At 46.6% G+C, this 19648-nt stretch overlaps 2 protein-coding genes across 2 annotated transcripts in view; one reads left to right on the top strand and one right to left on the bottom strand.

The window, feature by feature from the left end:
- MRM2 (mitochondrial rRNA methyltransferase 2) overlaps positions 1-17193 on the bottom strand; it is a 141447-nt gene extending 124254 nt beyond the window's left edge. Inside the window, exon 1 of the mRNA XM_069647620.1 lies at positions 16998-17193. Within this exon, the coding sequence (XP_069503721.1) occupies positions 16998-17020 (23 nt within the window). The 5' untranslated portion in view covers positions 17021-17193. The remainder of the gene's footprint in view (positions 1-16997) is intronic.
- A 33-nt stretch (positions 17194-17226) lies between these two features.
- NUDT1 (nudix hydrolase 1) overlaps positions 17227-19648 on the top strand; it is a 159991-nt gene continuing 157569 nt past the window's right edge. The window contains exon 1 of the mRNA XM_069647621.1: positions 17227-17368. The gene's annotated coding sequence lies outside the window, so the exon portion shown is untranslated. The remainder of the gene's footprint in view (positions 17369-19648) is intronic.

Genomic DNA, 19648 nt, shown 5'->3' with positions numbered 1-19648 from the left:
ACTACCTTTTGTGCAGGATACTTGCAGGCTGATTTCTTAGCTGCAGTACAGCACCCATGGGTGACCATTTTTTTCAAAATGGCCCCAGTCTTCTTTTTTTGCTATTTCTAGTTTGTTAGTTCCTTCTGGACTTTTACTCTGTTGTTTAAACTATGTTTGAGTCCTTGTTTTGCCTTTGACAGGCTTCAGCCCTCAAGCCCACCCAGGCTCCAGTGTGTCTGGGAAGGCAGGAAGTGAGTGAGGAGCCTGAAACTTCACCAGTCTTTGTGTGTAGGCATGCCTGGCTGAAACCAGTTCCTAGAGGACGACCTCCCCCTGAGTGATTGACAGCTGTGTGGGATTTCACATAAAAGGTGAGGCTTTTAGGACTACAGGCATAGCCAACCACTTAACAAGACATCCGATGAAGAGGACGAGCATAGAGGCCAGCAGCACCTTCCTGGACCGCAGAAGTGCCAGTGAAGCCTTGCAGCTGTGCTGTCCCAGTTTTTGTTTCAATAAGGAAGATCCTTGCAGGATGACTTGCTCCCTTGGGCTGGTGGGGCCAACTAGCCCCAGGACCTGCTTCATTTTGGCTCATTTCCAGACCTACATCAACTTTCCTAGGCTGCAGAATCCCAATGCCTGGGCACCCCTGACCATCATCGAGTGCATGGTCTTCCAGAGAACGAATCCGGACAAAACCTTGTTGGCATTCCTGTGGACCTTCAGGGAATCCTCGTCTAGAGTCCCCTCACCAGAGTCCAGGACCAAAGAAAATCCAACCAGAGGTATTCGTTCTTTCTTGGCGCTGAGAAAAATTTGCCAAAACCACAAAAAGCTGCTGAAACGCATGGAATCTTTGCTGCGGAGTCCCTCTCCAGAGTGCTGCCGCAGAAACCTGCCAGACATCCTCCCTTTCGTCACCAGGAACAGGGTCTGAATCACTGCATCAGGAAGGAATCCAGCTGGAACCTATTCTTCAAATCTAAGGTACTTTGGGGCTTGGCGTATCACTACCTTTTGCCAATTGTAGTGCTTCCTGGGTTGGGAAGTATTATTTTCTCCCATCTAGAGTTGACATCAACCCACCTGTTCAGGCCTTCCAGCTTGTGCTCCAACAGGGAGGCTCCTCTTGAGCTCCTGTGATTTTTCAAAGACCCACTAACGATTTGATTAACATTTTCTAAGAAAAGTTGCATCAGAACTGAACGGTCCCATTGAGTGTGGCTGTCCTGGTTTCCTAAAAGCTCCTCTTCTGAAACCCTACTGGCTTTAGCAGTGCTTGTTCCCTTGCAGGTTTTAATTGTTGACACTATTATTGCCGGGATAAAAGACTGCCTCCATCCCTCTGGGAGAAACTACCTATTGAACCAGTTGATACAGTGTGTTCTACTTTGACTCTAACCCTTTTCCCTCCCCATCTCAATTTTGTAATGGTGAAAAGGAATAAGTGCCAATACTGACCTTTATGGATGTCATTCAGTGTGCTGGAAAATGTTTAGCATAGAAAGAAACTACTTACCTGCATTATTGGTTCTTGTATTAATTAATTCTTTCATCCATTGAATGTTACTACTAGTTGCTTCGTTTTAAAGTTTGCTTGATTTACACCTTGTGTAAATACATAATTTAATATAACTGTAAGTGTGTAAGAGTTTACTTGGAGCCTTGTGCTTACTGATTTCATTGTGCTACTCTACAACTCACATTACCCCCCCCCCCCCCCTAAAATAAGCCTGGCTGCTCAGCCACTCTACTAACTTGTGTAGTACAGGTCTATATTAAAGAGTTGGGTCCCTAATAGCAAGAGAGAAGTCTTGTGACGTCCCACACCAGTTGGACTTTACAGAATCATAACTAACAATATCTCATTCCTTTATGCTGGTCTTCATTGTAATTATCAGTCTGATGTGCTTCTAGTGAATATCTCAAGTGCTTATGCTTGATTGCTCTGAAATGTTCCAGCAGTCTAGCCTTCATGATTTTTATTATATTTCCAACATATCCGTTTCCATGGTTACATTTGATGACAAACGCAAAAAGATGTTTACAATTCATAAAATCTGAAATCCTAAATTTTAATGATGCTGGCATCTTCACCAGATTAGTTTCCTTGGTAGCATAATAGAAATCCTCCAGTTTCCAATTTTGGTACTTTTGGGACTCCTGTTTCAGTGTTTGTAGATGGCTAGGGCTCACCATTTGCTTGCTATTTCATGCCCTGGTTAACATCATATTTGGGTGTCATCCAAGTAATCAGATAACTCTTATTTAACAGTGGCAGATCACAGTGCTTTTTATTAAGCCTCTTATCATTTGTATGTATTTTCTCAGATGTATGTGTTTTTCTTTCTGACTTTATCTTTATGTCCCTGCTCTTGGGAGAGAAAAAGGCAGAGACTGACCAAGAGAACCAGCTGAGGCTCAGGGAAAATGGAAGCCAGAGGAGAGGATAAAAGGGGACTGGAGGAAGGAGGCCAGAGTGGGTTGTTCGGTTGAGATCAAGGAAGGAGAAGGTGGACCGAGAGACCAAGCCCAGACTTCCACGTTTGAGCGTGGAAGAGAATTAAATGGGGCCTGTGCAAGGTGATGTATTGATTGGTGAGCAAAAATGGCATTTGGGTGGAAATGTGTGTCAGGATACTGGAGAAAGTGACTGAGGTTAAGTGTAAGGGTAGGGGGAGTTAGTGAGAGTGCGACGAAGGTGAATTGGAGGGAGAGTGTGCAGTGATGTGTGGGATGAGAGTATAGAAGACCGAAGTGGGGGTAGAGCGGAGAAGAGTGTAGTGGGAGTAGAGGGGAGAATAGACAAAGGATTGGAGATTTAGAGTAGTAAAGGGAGAGGGAGAGAGGGAGTAGTGAATATTGGAGGTACAGGAAGGGGGGAAAAGAGAAATTAACTCAGAGAAAGAGGTGAGTTTGGGGAATCGAGGAGACTAGAAGGAAGGGAAAATAAGGAAATAACACAAGAGCGAAGAATAGGAGTGTGTGAGAGGTAAGGATTGAGTGGGACCTTGGTGGTTGGAAGGCACTACTTGATATCATTCTTCTTGTGGAACCCCTCGTTAAAATCCACCTAGAAAATGTCTCAGAGAGTAAGACAGATAAGGCCTTTAGGCCATCACTCCTAGACAGCCAGAATTTTGAAAGAAGGAGTTACTGATCTCGAATAACCAACTTGGGTTTAGGGAAGTCTGGGCTAGGGTGGAGGGCGACCCGGTGAAGACAAGAGACAGAGAAATGACCCTTAGTTGGACCCTCACCCCCTTTGAGAGTTGGTGTATTAAGGCCATTTCTGATAATACCAAATTAATTTCTATTCATATGTAAAACAAATTCCATCAGATCTTGAACTGAACCATCCTAGGTCATAAAGATATCTCATATGCATCTCAGGATTTGTTGACCAGTAGCAAAAATCAGCTACTGGGTATCTGGCACCACTCATTGGGCAGGAGCTACCTCTATGGAACCAGGAGCCAGCGCACAGAGCACACAAAATCCAACATGTGTGCAAGGTGTCAAATCTAACTTTGTGTCCATTAAATATTATACAATATCCTTTAATTGTCCCTTGGTTGTGTTCTTTATTCACATTTGAACATATTTCAAAATCTACACAATTAATATCACATAGCTATGTTTGTATGGCACTACTTGCCTGGGGAGTCAAAAGTAGCTCCTGGTAGCTGTTGGTTTTCAAGCTAACCAGGCTCCACTTGGGTATAAACAAGAGCTACACATCTCCAAGCTCCTGGCAATTTCGAACCCTCCGTGATGACATGTTTTACGAGTTATTTTAGTGACTGTATTCTGGATATGCATGCTCTCAAAACAAGACATGAATAAGTTAGTGTGAGGGATCAGAAATTAGAGGCAGACTCAAAGTTGTAATGTTTTCAACATCAGTCATCTTTAGTCAATTTAAGGGGTTGGATAAAGGCCTTTCTGTCCCTATCCTAAAGAGAGATCCCCTACATAGGAAACTAAAGCTATGGATTCAGTCTGTGTCTTGCCGTCACAATTATGCAAACAGTCCTCGATTCCAAACCATATTTGCCCCTCACATTTAAATAAACAATTAAAGGCGCAAAGTAAAGGTTTCCGATTCTGGTTTTGCAAAAAGTGTACAGAAATCAAGCATGAAAATTCAGCAAATAATCCTCGAATCCAGGAGGGTGTTCTCTTGCCGTGGATTATTTCAGGTAGGATAACAAAAGTGTTCTTTTCAAAGCCGGAGTCTTTAAGAGTAGCTGAAATGTCTAAAACACTTTAAGGATAGGAAACAGTGTCTTTTCCAAACAATGATTCCTCCAAAGTATTAGAAATGTCTTTTCATACAACACTGTTGGAGGATAGCAAAAAGTCTATTCTACTTTCAAGGATGGAAACATGTCTATTTTACACAACTGTCCGAGGACGGTTTCCTAGTATACTCCCCTGCCAATTCTTTAGAACCCCTGGTGTACTATCCTGCCAGGTATTGTTCACTATGTCTATTCCTTTCACATGTTTTATAATTACCATATATGCCCCCTGCCAGAAACCCCCCCCCTGAATCGCCTTCTGGACTCTGACATCATCACCCTCAAATGCAAGTGCAGGGTGGCTGCGAGGAAGTGGAGGGGATCAGGCGCACCCTCTGGCAAACTGGCCTGTCCCTCTAACGGCAATACAGACTCTCTGTCGCCGTGAAGAAGAGAGCCCACATCCAAGCACGCGTCTCTGTGGCTGAGTTGCATCTAACAACTCGGCCAAACTCTTCATAACTTGTAAGGAGCTGGCCAATCCTGCTGCAGTCCGAAATGAATTCCATCAAAAGTTTTGCAACAAGAATTTTACCACCGGATGTACGTTTGTGTGGGTTTAAGGGTTAATTTTGTTTGGAGGTGGGTTTGTAATGGTAAAAACCGGGGGGTTGTGGTGGTGACCCCCACCCCCAAAAAAGAAAATGCATTTGATGGTAAAAATTTCGATGCATTTTCTTTTCCTGGCAAAGTTTTCAATGAAAAGGCCATAAACCGGCTGTTCAAGCAATGCCTGGCACCTCTTGCTCACTGCATCACTTCCTTCTGCTCCAACTTTCAGTATTATGCAAACCGGCTGTTCAAGGAATGCCTGGCACCTCTTGCTCACTGCATCACTTCCTTCTGCTCCAACTTTCAGTATTATGCAGATGTCACCCAGCTTTCCTTCAGACTACCTCACTGCATCACTTCCTTCTGCTGCAACTTTCAGTATTATGCAGATGTCACCCAGCTTTCCTTCAGACTACCCTCAGCCGCCTCTTCTCCTCTCATTCCAGACTGCCTGACCACAATTCATGAATGGTGTGCTGCCAATGATCTGTGCCTTAATGCCAGTAAAACCGAGATCCTCCTCATCGGTACACCAGCTCCCTCCTTTCCTCTCTCTTTGGCTGCCCACTCTGGGCTATCTTCCTGCTGCTACCTGTGAGGCTAAGAACCTTGGGGTCATTTTCGACTCCACCCTCTCCTCACACCTCTGACGTCTCCAAGCAGTCAAACTATCAACTGCACCTACTCAGAGGTATTCTTCCTTTCATCACTTTCCCCCAGAAGCTCACTGTCTCCAGAGCTCTGATCCTCTCTAGGCTGGACTACTACAACAGCCTTTTCTTGAATCTTCCTGGCTCTAGTCTCTGACCTCTTCAACTTATCCAGAGCAGGACTGCAAGACTTGTACTTGGCCTCAAGCCCAGGGATTGCAGCTCTCCAGCTCTGAAATCTCTTCATTGGCTCCCAGTGGCGCAAGGGATCAAATTCAAGACTCGCTGCATCGTCCATGAGGCATTCTGGGGCCTGGGACCACAATACCTGCAACTTGCTCTCCCTAAACATTTCCCTTCTCAAGTTCTCCGCTCATCCACTTCCAGCTCTCGGAGGGTCAGTTGCAAGCAGAGAGTTGGGGGCAGATCGCTATCCTTGGCTGGGGCCTCCCTCTGTAACAGCCTCCCTGCCTCTCTCAAACTTGAGCAGAACCATCTCTGGTTCCTGAAACAACTCAAGAACTTCCTATTCGCTTCTGCTTTCTCTCGTGCCCAGGCTCCTGCATGTCCAGATGCACCTCACACTGCCTCCCGGCTCCCCTAGCACTTGTGGTCTGCATCTACAACCCTACAATCCCTTCTCTCTGCACTTATGAGCCACCCAATGGCTTCACTTCTTGATTTACCTGCACTTCTCCCTCAACACCCCCCCCCACCCCCACGGCACTTCTCCCTTTCCTCTTCCATGCTCTTGCGCTATCTGAATGACACAGAACCTAGTAAGATCGTTGTTTTGTCCTCCCTATGTTTCCCCTCCTTGTCTTGTCGTGCCTAGAAACACTTGGGTACAGGCTAGTTATCAATGCCATATCATACCTCGGTATACTCTCCTGCTAGTTATCTTTCTTCAAAAAGGGTTCACTGCCCGATGTGCTTCTTTCACCAGGATTACCTACAGAGTTCATTTTCTTTCCAAGTGTATCACAGTTGTACTCCTTCACGGTTTATACCTCATTGATTTGAGGTACTACTTGTTCCAACTTCCCCCGTATCGACATCTCATAAATGGAGACTTGTTCCAAGTTTTGTTTGTCAACCTATTCCTTAGTATTTCTTTGCTTGTGGTAATGCTAGTTTCAATTTTCCCCAAATTGAAATTTCATATAAGGTGACATTGCCTTTTCAATTAATTTGGTCAGTATTTGAAATAATTATTCAATTGTTCGTAAGTCTGTCGGAACTCCCCAGGGTCCCTATGGGCTGACAGTGTTTGATGGCGTTTCTGGATCGTACCATGTAGCTGCTGTTATGTTTTTTCTCTAGGAAGGCTTCCCCTGCTTTGTAGACCCTCATTCGGTTTCTGTGTCGGCTTCGCATTCACTTGTCAATGGAACTGAGGTAGCCCCAAAGGAACACGTCTCCCACATCCTTGCGGCGGTTAGCTGCCTTCCAGCGGTCCCTCCCAGGTATGCACTGCACTTTCACCAGTTTACCATCTTTCCAGTAAAGTGAGCTCCCAAGCGGTTGCCAGTAAGCACCTGGCCCTCCCAGCACAGGTCGTCTGGTTCGGATGTTGGTTCAGCTTCCTGCTTTGTCCACTCTATAGGTCTCTTCTCTGTTCCTGAATTGGAGGTGTTCAGGTTTAAATGTCCCGGGAAGCTGATTGATAGTATAACTGGTCTACATATTTAACTTGATGTTTCCTTCATTCCACAGTGACTCCTTCCTCCTCATCCTCGTCTCAGCACTTGAGGCTTTATGGGAGTTGAGTCCATAGGAGTTTTAAACCTTTTAAGGCTACATCGCTTTAAATCTTTGTTCAAATCAAAAACATCAGAAGATGTTAAGTGGGAGTCATGTACATACGAGGTGTGACTGGTATGCTGCCTAGGATGTCCTCTCCAATTACAGACCCATCTCCAAAATCCCATAGCCAGCTAAACTGCTCGAAACATTCATGTACAGAACAACCCAAGAATTCATAGAAGAGCACCACGTACTAGACCAAGCACAAGTAGGTTTCAGACCAATGAGCGGAACGGAATTAGCACTCCTCTCAATATGGGATGACCTAAAGGCAAACGCAGATTCAGACAACAGTACCGTGCCGCCTTGATACTTCTAGACCTCTCTGTGGCATTCGACACAGTTAACCATGACATCCTCATCACGAGATTGGAAGAATTTGGAATCACTGACTGAGCCCTACTATGGATCAAATCCTTCCTAACAAACAGAACAGAGACCATATAGATAAAACCTTTCAAATCCAAACCGAGACAATCCTCATGTGGAGTACCAAAAGGATCATCCTTCTCCCCGTTATTATTCAACATCTACCTGTCTCATCTAATCAAGATAAAAAATACAGCCTCACCTGCTACAACTACACCGACGATACACAAATAGTATACGAAATTCAAGACATTCAAGAAGAAAACACAACAGAACTGCCTCCGTTAACTGGATGAACTACCTACCTCAAACTCAACCCAGGCAAAACAGAAATAATGATAGTCACAAAAAACAGAAGAGACAACTACTACATCCCTTGACCAAGGGAACTCGGTACATCCCCAGCCCAATCATCAATTGTAAAAAACCCGGGAGTCCTAATGGACAACAAACTTACTCTAGAGCCACAAGTCAACGCTTTAATCAAGAAATGCTTCTTTCTGCTGCAAGCGGTAAAAAGGATCCTACAATTCCTGTCATTCGCCAACAAAACACCCACTGTCATCGCTCTCGGCATGTACAGAGTAGACTACGCCAATAGCCTATATCTGGGCATGCCTGAACAGCTTCTAAAAAAATTACAACGCATACAAACTGCGGCAGTCAGACTGCTCCTCAAATTGCCCTCAAGAGAACACATCACATTAAGTGCTGAAAACACTACATTGGCTACCAATAAAACAACAAATCAAGTTCAAATCATTGTGCATTCCGCACAGGGCAATCCACCACCAAGAGCAGACTTCCTAAGAGACAAATTAAGCCTACATTACCCAGCAAGGACACAGAGATCGAGCAGCGACATCCATCTGGATCCAAAACCCTACAACAAAAGAAAATTCGGAGGATCGTCATTCTCTCACCTCGCCCCAAAAACTAGGAACAAGCTCCCTAAGAACATACGTAACACAAGAAATTACCTACTATTCAGGAAACTCCTCAAATCATGGCTCTTCACACCATAATTAGAAGAAGACCTACGGGGGCATATACACATCTGAAACAATGCTGAGCAAAGAAACCAACCCTCCCGATTCCCCCTATAAACAAAAGTTAAGGAAGAACTATCTACGGCATATCATCTTACCAACTGAGAGCGAATTCTGATAGTATGATACCATAGATAGATCAGGATGGAAGGGCAAGAACTTCTCATTTACAGCACCAGTACGGGGAACAAGACACGCCCCGTCCCATTAAGTTCAAATACAATACAGCTGAACACGCGCCACGCCATCACCGACAACAATTAGACAGGAAAGGAAAGTGGAAATATGCCTACCTATAGGACAACGGATACATAGAACAAGACTTATATGGATTAAGATATATAACCTACTAACCTTATGTTCAAATCTCTGCATACCTAATTCACACAAAAATCCACACAGCCATCTTCCCAGTCAGAACCGCACGCACTTCAGCACACTGCAACAACACATAAACCCGCACCAACAGCACACAAGGTCTCACACCGATCAGATACTCATACGAAAGCTCAGCGCACAGTGAAAAACGAACTGAACCTGCCAACAGCACACCACTTCTCTCATTTTTCTACTCCCTCGTCAACCGACTAACCCACCCTGTCTTCCTGTTTGCAGATCGGCCCGAGGACCAACTCCGTTGGTGACGGTGCGCGGTATAAATACCTTTAACAATAACATTAACATCATTCAGACAAATAAAAGTTACATAACAAGAACCAAAATAACTAAACTCAAACAGCAGGAATCTATATATATGAAGCCCACAGATGCACGCTTGGGATCACACTGCTCAGGCGTCACACAAAATCCTCAGCACAATTGCCGTATGGAAATAAAAAGCACAGAGGAAGGTAAATTATTCCCAAAAACAATTTAATCCATGTCACAAGTGGAAAGCAATAACGCGATACAAAACGTTTCACAACCCCCCTCGCCCCCGGCTGCTTGCTCACGTAAAACACTAAAGTGCAAGGGACACTCTTAAAAATATAACAATGACTATGATTTCCTTGTTTTGGTCCTTTTTCCGCTTGCCATGGCAGATTACAGGCAGACAATCTGATCGTATCAAACTCATGTCGGCCATATTAAAACTGATTTCAAATCATTCTAAGAATCAGAAAAAATAAGTACAGTAGTTTAGGATGACCAAAAGTACAAAACGAACATAAGCAAACATTTTATTTATACACACAACAGTGCTGGCGGTATAGGGGTATGCCTGCACAGACACTCAGTAGTACCGGTATGCAAAAACATAGGATACCCTAAATGTCATTCTCATGACTGGTTGTTCCTACATGTGATGCCAGAAATTATAATATATGTCTAAAAACAATGTTATGACATGATACAATAAAGTGCACAGTGCACTGCTGTTTCTCCTGAACTACCTGTATGGTATGAGCAAAGTGTTTACACTTAGCCATTGCACCCGCTACTTGTTGATTACGATTTAGATAATGCTATACTGCTGCACTGTATGTCTGGCCAGGCAATGTGGTAAGGCACAACAACTCATGCTTTTACCCATCATCGGCGAATGACCAAGTAGCAAATCTAACAGATGGATAGAAACGATGCGTTGACAATCTATACACATTCCTGCCCACCATTTTAAGAGTCACTCCCAAATTTGTCGCCCATCGTCCACTTTTCACAGGACAGCCCTTTCCCAAATATCCATCCATTCCCCTTCTGCACGGATACAAATACCAATTACTGCCATGACCATTGACTGTCCTATTTCGTTCAAGGGCTCCATCATCCGAGGGGCAAAACAATGCACGAGGAGGTTCCAGGCATCCATGTTATTTGTAATTTCTCTGAAACCTCTCTGGAGTGCTCTATATCATTTAACAGTTTCAGCTGTGCACCACCTTTTCATATCCTCTCATCAAAGTGCAAACGTCAGACCAGCCATCCTTTTCCATGTCATAGCTATCCTACGTTTTGCCAATATACAAGCCAGGTCCATTAACTTCACCTAATGTTTGTCTTTCCTAGATAGTTTATTTAGAATATATATAATGCTTTCACCAAAGTGCTGAACATGAGGTGTCATTTGTGGCACGGCTGGCACCTTTATCCATAATGGCAGAACAACAACATATCGTGCAGATGTGGGGGTCTAAGATTAGGGTAAAACCATACTGGGGAACACAGCACCAACATGTTTGAAGGTGCACACTGCGATTGACCATATTTTTTACTTCCCTTCAGTGTGCTGGCTCGACCCCCCAGACTGGGTTTGGAACAGCAAGGCCGGTCTCCCTGGCAACTGATCAGCATTTACTCATATTTTAACTCCTGCAGTACGGAGCAGGACACATCTTAACATTCCTGGTTACCGAGATTGCTTACTGTTTGTCAGCCATCCTTCCAGCTTTTTCTGCCTGGCATCCCTCGTTTAGTCTTTTGTTTTTTGGCCTTGTGTCTCCTTCTCTAGTTTCGGAAGCCGGCTGGAAGTAACAGGAATGTGCACATTCACCTGAGAAGGTCAGGGTTCTTGCTCTCCAATCAATGTTTGGATTGTGGGATTCTAACCACGGCATCCCTAGAATTATTTGGAACTGCGCTGTGCTGATGAGGTCAAACGCTATGCGTACTCGATGTCCATCAAGGCAGAGTAGCACAACTTCTTCTGTGCATTAGGTCACCAGCTCAGAGGTCAACTGTGTGCCGTCCACGGCCACCACATCATCCACTGTGGCTTTGGACACCCATTTGACTGGCTATTGTGAAGTCCATATAATTGCACACAGCCCCGCACTCCAAATACGCTTCTACAGCATGCAACTTCTGGGATTGTCGAGGATAGATGAGCACCATGGGTATAATCAAACGCGAGACCAGAGACACCCTTTCTTTGCTCGACAAGTGGGCCTCTACACTTGCCAGGCAAAGGGGTTGTCTGGAAGTCCTGTATTTGAGGGTGCAGCGTCTATCGCGCCTACGGTCTTCTGAGGCATTCTGGCAGTGCATTCTCACAAGAAGTGTTTGGCTTGCCACAGTATAAACATAGCTGTTGCGGTCTTCGTCTATCCCGTTCTTCCTTTGTTAGTGGTCACCGAATACTGCCCGATTGCATAGGTTCTGGTGCGTTCTCTGTGTTGCGTGTTCGACTGTCCCTGGGGCGGACGTACAGTGGGTGACTTTACGAGCAGGAGTGATCAGCCTTACGCTCCTGTAAACTAAACGGTGGTCTAGCTGGATGACCAGGTCTATATAGTCTTGGCAATGGTCAGGTGGATTTACCACTTGGGCCCACACATTCTTGAGCTCCCCACGTAGTCCCCTGTGTAAGAGCGTGGGCCTTTTATCCTCCGGCCAGTTTGTTTCAGCCACTAGCCTGTAAACGGTAGCTATGTAGGCTAGTGGGTCTTGTGATCCTTGTCGTAGAGATAGCAACTCGTTATCAAGGGCTTGTCCCCGAGTCTTTCGGGTGAAAAGCTTTTCTAATTCCTGTTGTAAACCCGGGAAGTTGCACAACACTGAATCATCCCTTTCGACTAAAGGGATAGACCAACTGGCTGCATGTCCCACTAAGTACGATAATATAAAAGCCACTTTAGTTTGGTCATCTGGCAAGGCCCCTGACCTACATAGGAAATTGAGTTTGTATTGATTCAGGAATATTGCAAATGTGTGAGGATCTCCAGTAAAGCGCTCTGGAGGGGCCAGAGGAACGGACACTCGGCAATGACTTGGGTGACTGCCGGCTGAGGAGCTGCTTGGGCAGCTGGCCCTGGCAGCGGGGACTGCCCTGCCTGTGACTGTGTAAAGAGCCTAGCCAATTTGTCGGTGCAATCTCTGTTCAGGATTAACTCATGCCGCAGGGTGTCTGTCTCAGTGCGGGCAGCATGTAGTTTAGCCAAAGGTTCCTCCAAAACGGTGGCTAAATGGTCTATCCCAGAGGATTCCATGGTGCTCAGACAAGGATGTTGCTGTGGGCTTCAAGTTCTGCAATGCTTACCTGATGCCTTGCAGGAGTGTCTGGAATCCCTGCTGAGTGTCCTGCACCTCTCACCACCACAAGCACTTGCAGCAGTGACCAATGAGGTACTGCCGTGTTTAGGATAGAAGGGGTTCGGGATTATAGGGCGAGTCTTGCCCGTAATAGTGCAGTGTTTTCTTGGGAAAGCTGGATCACCCACCTACAACCAGAATACAGCTGTTTACAGCAGGGTTTTTCTCATATACACCCCCTCCCACAAGTTCCCAAGTCTTGTGGGGCTAGTGGCAAGAGGGAGGCTGGACCCACCTTGGGCTCTCTATTGGCGGGACTGCACCGACTCAAGTAACACTGGCTCTCAGTTGCTTCACTGGTTGCAGCGCACAAGGCCTGCTGTAGTGTGAGATATGGCACTTGAGGCCTAGCCCTTTTGCTTTCCTTTGTGTCTTTTTGTGAAAAGTCTGTCGTGGCTAATGTCCTCTTCCTCTCTGTTCTTCTTGTTCCCATTTCTTCTCTTGTTGCACTTAGTGTCCTTCTTTTATCGCCTTCCTTGCCTCTAAACACTTATTCTATGTAGCTTCCTTTTCAGCAGCGCTGTGATAGTACGCTGTAGGACTGACTGTTCTTGCAATTCTCTTCTTACAACAGGGAACAGAGGCTTTTGCGGCGTGATGCAGTGCTCAACAGTGCTACCTGGGTGAAGGAGCCAATGCGATAAGTAGGTGGTTTCTTGTGCTCGTTTCAGATTCAACAGGTTAAGGCCTTGTCTTTGTCAGTTGAGCAAATTAATGCTCCTTTGTCTTTGCAGGTGCGGGTTGACTGCTCCAGACCAGGGGAAACACGGTAAGCGTCCTGCTGCCTTCCTGACAGGAACAACATCAAGCAAAGGGTGTGAGCCCAGGGCGTGGTTTAAATATCCCTGGGTCCATGCTCTGATAAGCTGGAACTCTTGGAGCAGTACAAAAAAGGGAAATGTGGTGGCCATGTTGGATGACTGGCAAGGCCTTAACATGGGGGCCATCTTGATGTGTCTTCCCATGCCTCTGCTGCTTGGTGCAAGCGCCAGCATTGTACAAGTGTAGCCCAGCCTTCTACAGCCCATGGGTTATTTCTGAGGGCAAACGTGGCACGGACCATAAGCATACCCAATGGGGCTGTTTTGACCCTGGGGCCCATCCCCCCTGACACGGACCACCACCCACAGTCGATAGGTGCCTGCACCCTGCTCCCCAGGCTCTCCGACTGGTGTTGGATTCCATTGTTAGATCAGGGGAGACATTGAAGATCGCCCTCCCATTGCATGCTTCCATGGGATGAAGCAACCAGGAGAGCTCCGTCCTTGCTTCCTACAACAGAGGGACTTGCCGGTTGTATGAGAGGCCTTGACACAGGTGTTGGATCTACAGGCATTGAAAAGTTCAGGAATTAAACTCGCCTGCAAATATTGCCTTGATCAAGGATGCCAACTTTCCCACGATCCGGGCCAACTCCCTACGGGACATATACTCCATGGAAATGATCAAAGGTCTCTTTCTCTTGATCGGTAAAACCTTGGCCAGCGGAAGACAGAGTGCTTTTTAACAAGTCCACCAGGAACCGTACGAACTCTAGTCTCCATGAAGGAATCGACTCCGATTTTCCCCAATTCACTGGGAATTCTAGCTCCTGCAGCAAGTCCGCCACTTTCATTATCTGAAATAGCAGGAGAACTCCTGAAACATAAAGAACATGTCTAGGAAAACTATCATCCTGACACCTGGTTCAAGAAGTCTGCTCAGTAATGGAGTGGACGAAAGACAGAAAGGGAGGGAAGAAAAGTCCCATAGCTGGCCCAACCATTAAAACCTGAGGAGTCATCTCCGATCTCTGTGAATGGGCACTCAGAGATAGGTATCTTGCAAGTCCAGCTGCTCCAGCCAGCCTACCGTTGGGAGCATATGTCACAGAAGGTGAATTCCTTCAATTTTAAAGCTAAACCACAAAAGCATTGAGCGCTCTGATATTGATTGATAACTGCCCTTACTTTTTGCTTTATCTTTACCAGGAAGGGGTTGCCTATGAAATTGAGTGGACTCCAAATAGCCAGAGCTATGGTGTGCTTTCATGCCAGCTCTTGAACTTCCCATGTCATGATAATTTGTTCCTCCTCCGAAAAAGAAATCAGAGAGGGACGTTGCTCTGGATAGGGAACTCTGCTGAACTCTAGACAGCAACTCTGGACCATCTCGTGGACCCATGCATTGGCAGAGATTGTATGACAAGGTTGTTAACATCCGTCCTGGGCACAGCAGCTTGCGCTACCACCGGCACTAGAGGGTTATTGTCTGGGACCACCTCTTGCTGGTCTTGGAAATGGGCTCTACTGCCCTGGAACCTTCTTTCGAAACACCAAATGAAAGAGCGGACAAACTTCCCCATAAATAGTTTTGGTGGTCCATTTTCGGCATCTCCACCACTCTTACCTCTATCTTGGATCACTCCGTTTCTTTTGTTCATGGCGCCGGTGAGAATCGCTGTTCTCAGATTCAGATTGGGTTCCTCCTCCAACTGTCTGAATAGGACGGCTCACCCCAGTTAATCGATGGTAGCTGACTGTGCTTGAGAGTGCTTACGGCATTCCCTTGTTGAACCGGGGCGGGAGGTTACAACAGTCTTGTCCTTGTCTATGAGCTGCCTCAGTTCGTCTCGCTTCCCTAGACGTGCTGGGTTCGCTTGCCCGGTTTCTGATGTTTCCCAAGATGCCCTTAGAGAGAGCCATGCAGTACCACATGGAGGTTAGCATTTTATGAAGAGGTCCCAAGCCTCTGATGCCTGTTTTGCGGACCATAAGATCGAGCGAAGACCCCAACATCCTTTCTCTATCAGAGGCTTCGTCCTCTGATCATTCCTTTTGCATCCCGTTTGGTTAGAGGAGGAAGCGCTCAGTGAGCCTACACAGGTTAACGGCACACTTCCAGGATGATTCTTTGGCCAGGGAGTGGTAAATACATTCTGCAGAGTCTCTTTTCGCATGCTTGGAGCGAGATATGCTGTCATTATGACAGGTGTCTGGGTGGATCACTGGCAGAGTATTCTCTGTATGCCGAAGATTGTAATGTTAGCAGCCAAACAAGATTTGAATGAGAGGATGGGTGCCAGAGAGGTGATTTGCATTCCAGTCTATAGGTGGAGAGTTCTCAAATGCATCCCATGCATCATAGGGTATGACCTTAATTTTCGTACCAGTGTTTTTGTGAAGTGGATGCAGTGAACAAGACCAGAGAAGTAGTATTATGCATCAGACAATGTGCAGGCTTCAGGAGTCTGCACCAGTTTACTTATCCCCTGAAGTCGGGAATGCCGAGCAAGCACTTCTATATCTCCAAAGACAGGGTGGAGACGGCAACTGCCCCAAACCTTGTTTCTCCATTACTCCCCATACATCAGTTAGGCATTGAACAAGACCCACTAAAGCAGCACTGTTTGCGCACTAAAGGAAATCTGTCCTAAAAGAACTGTATATATCGCTTGCTCTTCCCTCAGGAAATGCAGCTATTTTTAGTTTGCGCTATTGGGTGGTGCTTGCGCCACATACAAGCCGAAACTATTGCATTAGAGTACAAATAAGAAGGAATGGCATATGAGGAGATACACACAGGTTGCGTCATTTGGTTATGTGCCCACCCATTGACTGCCCACGGCGATGCTAATCCATATAGCCATTTCCACCCAGTTTCTGCTCCTTCCCGCCAAAAACACATTGTCCTGGGAGGTCTTTGAATTTGCTTCAATCAAGCCTTACCCTCAAGCTTTGCACTGGAAGTGATCGTGTTTTTACAAAGCAGTCTTCTGCACATCAGATCTGCCTTCGGCCGCTCAATGTATAAGCACTATCCATGTCCATCACTGGAATCCTGTTAAAAACATGCATTGGCAAAGGCAACAATTTTGGCTATTGTATAACTATTAAGCATTTGCAAGTGCCTTTCCCATGCTTACACAAAAGCCCAATACTTGTTTGCTAATTTTATTGTGCACATGTTGTTGCTGCCCGAGTAGAGAAAGAATAATACAAGCCTTCGATCTTGAGACAGAATTATAATTCGCACCCATGGCATCTCCTCCCCATCTCCACTCAACCAGAAGAATACATTATTTCCATTTCGAATACAAGTAATTGAACAGCTAGCAGCCCCAGGAATCATCATACACTTTACAACAAAAGCCTGTGGATTTCTGGCTTTGGGATTAAACATTTGGAGGAGCTGGGATTCAAAATTTACAATCTACCAAAAAGTATGTGCTTACTCCGCTCTAGGGTCAATCTTTTACGCAATTATATGCTCACCAGTTCTGTGATAAACCGGCCATTGGCTGCACTCCTTCAATCTCACTAAGCACTCTACCGACTATCTGCAGTACGGATCCCCCATACACAAAGAATTCGAGTCCAACAGGCGACTTTTCATTGAGTTCCACGAGACCTTGAAATCAAGAATCATGACAGAAAACAGGGCAAGTTTAGTTCCAATCCAAGAAACGGACCCTAGAAACGCCCGGTCTCCTCTTCATCACGTGGGTTGCACGTTCGGGCGCGTCGGAGAAGTCACGTGCCAAAGGTTGCTCTTTTCATCATCTTGTCAGCTTTTTAAGGCACAGCGCGTAGTTTAAACCAGCACTGTTACTGAAAGCCCCGTTACTAAGCGAATTCGGTTTACAGTAAGTCTTAAAGCTATCGGGTAATTGGTTATTTTAGTGATGCGGGCCGCTTATGCCTGCCCGGAGGAGGGGGGTCTTTCGGTGATTCCTTATGTGCAAGGGGGTGTTTTTTGTGAAGTGGGTTTGAGCACGCCCGTTCCCAAGCGAATCTCCAGTACTCGAGTTTACAGTTACACTTATGCGGATAGTTTTTTTTTTTTTCGTGGAGTGTCATTTGTTGTTCTGCCCGCTGGAGAGGGGTATTTTGATGATTTGTTACGTGCACTGTGATGTGGCCTCTTTAACATAAAATGTGTTGCCCGTTTAAAGGCATCAGTCATGAACTCTTCATGACACACGTTCATAAAAGGGGCCTCGCACGTGCAGCCAGAGACTGTCCATCTTGTGTCCGTGTGTGCTGGGTGAGCTGTATGACCATTGTGATGTTGACCTGCAGGCCTCTGCAGGGAGGCCAGCTGGGAGGCGCGGCCTGCGCGCGGGGGCCTGTTGCGAGTCGCGATGCGCGGGGGCGGCGCAGCAATAATTCACACGACTACCTCTGTGGTTGCGTAAACCCGGACTGGCGTTTAGACGCCAGTTCCGGTGATACCTTTATTAATCACTTCCGGCGGTGGCATGTCACGTGACCCTGCTTTCGGGACACGTGACATCACATTCCTCCCCAAGTTAGAGGCAAAATGTCCCCCCCCCTCCATTTTAGTCCCAGCTATTTTACTTTGAGTCTTACTTCTGAATGTGTGGGAATCCCAGTCTTTGCGGCCGTCTTCCTTGGTGTATCTCATTCACGACATATCCTTGAAGGCGGGAGGACGGTCTGGGTCTGTCTCTCAGGCAGTAACGGGTGCTCCTTTCTGGTGGCGCGTCTCCTGTGGCGGCTTCTTCTGCATCGTTAGTTTCTTCCGGTGCTTCTGTGGTCTGCTGTGGCGTGTGCGCTTGGGGTGAACGCGCCACTTCACATCTCTGGGGCGATTGTTGTTCTTCCCATAGTTCTTGAGGTACTTTCCTGAAGTGGGAGATATTTCTGGTCACCGTCTCTTTCCCTCGGGTTGCTGTGATCATGCTGTGGTTGGTGGTCGTGACGGTCCACGGGCGGGCTTCGAAATTTAAGGACATCTTCTTCGGTGTTGCCCGGTTCCTGACGAGGACCGTGTCTCCCGGGTTTATTTCTCTGTGTTGTGCTCGTCGAGCAATGCTTTCACGCTCATTGTGTCTTTCTCGTCTTGCTTCCATCTCAGTGATGTCCGGGTCAGGCGCTGCCCAGTCTGGGTGTATCGGGAGCTCTGCCTGGATTGGAACTCCAAACATGAGGGCCGCTGGGCTGACTCCTGTGGCTGAGTGAGGGGTTTGACGGTGTGTCCTCAGAAACCGGAATACAGCTTTCAGCCAGGGGTGTCCTTGATTCTTGGCGATCCTGATGATCTTGTTCAGTGATCCCATAAAGCGCTCTGCGTCACCGTTTGCCTGAGGCCATCTCGGGGTGATGCGTTGGTGTTTGACATTGACCTCTTTGAAAAATTCTTTTAGTTCTTGACTGGCAAACGACGGGCCGTTGTCACTTTTGATTTTCTTGGGAATGCCGTGAGTTGCGAATATTTTCTCCAGTGTGAGAATGGTGGTTTCGGTGTTTGTCGATGCTACATGCTCGACTTCTGGGTATCTGCTGAATTCGTCTATTACTACTAGCAGGTATCCTTCCCCGGCGATGGTGCAGTGGTCCATACTGACTGCCTCCCATCGTTTTGTGCTTCGGGGGGCGCAGCTGAGGGGTTCGGGGTTTTCTGGTCTCTGTGATGCTTGGCATGCTGTGCAGGATTCTACGATTTCTGCGATTCTCTGGTGCATGTTCGGCATCCACATCCGGGATTTTAAGTAGGCGGTTGACTTGACGATCCCCTGGTGTCCACTGTGGGCCAGTTTGAGTGCTCTGGCCTCGAGGGATTCTGGCAATATGATCCTGTGTCCTTTCAGTATTACGCCTTCGGGTGCTACGGATAGTTCATGCCTGATGCCGAACAAAGCCCTGAGTTTGGCTTGGGCTGCGGTTGTTCGGTGAGACATTGACATGAGGTATGTTTTCCAGTTGCCCGACTGAATAGCCGCTGTCGTATGCTTCAGGACTGTGTCTCCTGCAGTTTCTTGTACTACTTCTTGTAGTGTCATTGCTCGTGGTCGGGCGCACGCTATCACGTGGCAGACGTGTTCGTCTGTTTTTGTTGCGTGGTGCTGTTCCTTGTCAGTGGCTGGCCGCGGATGGCGGGACAGGTAGTCTGCCGGGTTGTC

This window comes from Ambystoma mexicanum, chromosome 2q (genome assembly GCF_040938575.1).
Source record: "Ambystoma mexicanum isolate Mex_15411 chromosome 2q, UKY_AmexF1_1, whole genome shotgun sequence".
NCBI classification, from domain to species: domain Eukaryota; kingdom Metazoa; phylum Chordata; class Amphibia; order Caudata; family Ambystomatidae; genus Ambystoma; species Ambystoma mexicanum.
Note: the sequence above shows the minus strand (reverse complement) of the source record. Positions and strands in the feature narration are given on the sequence as shown.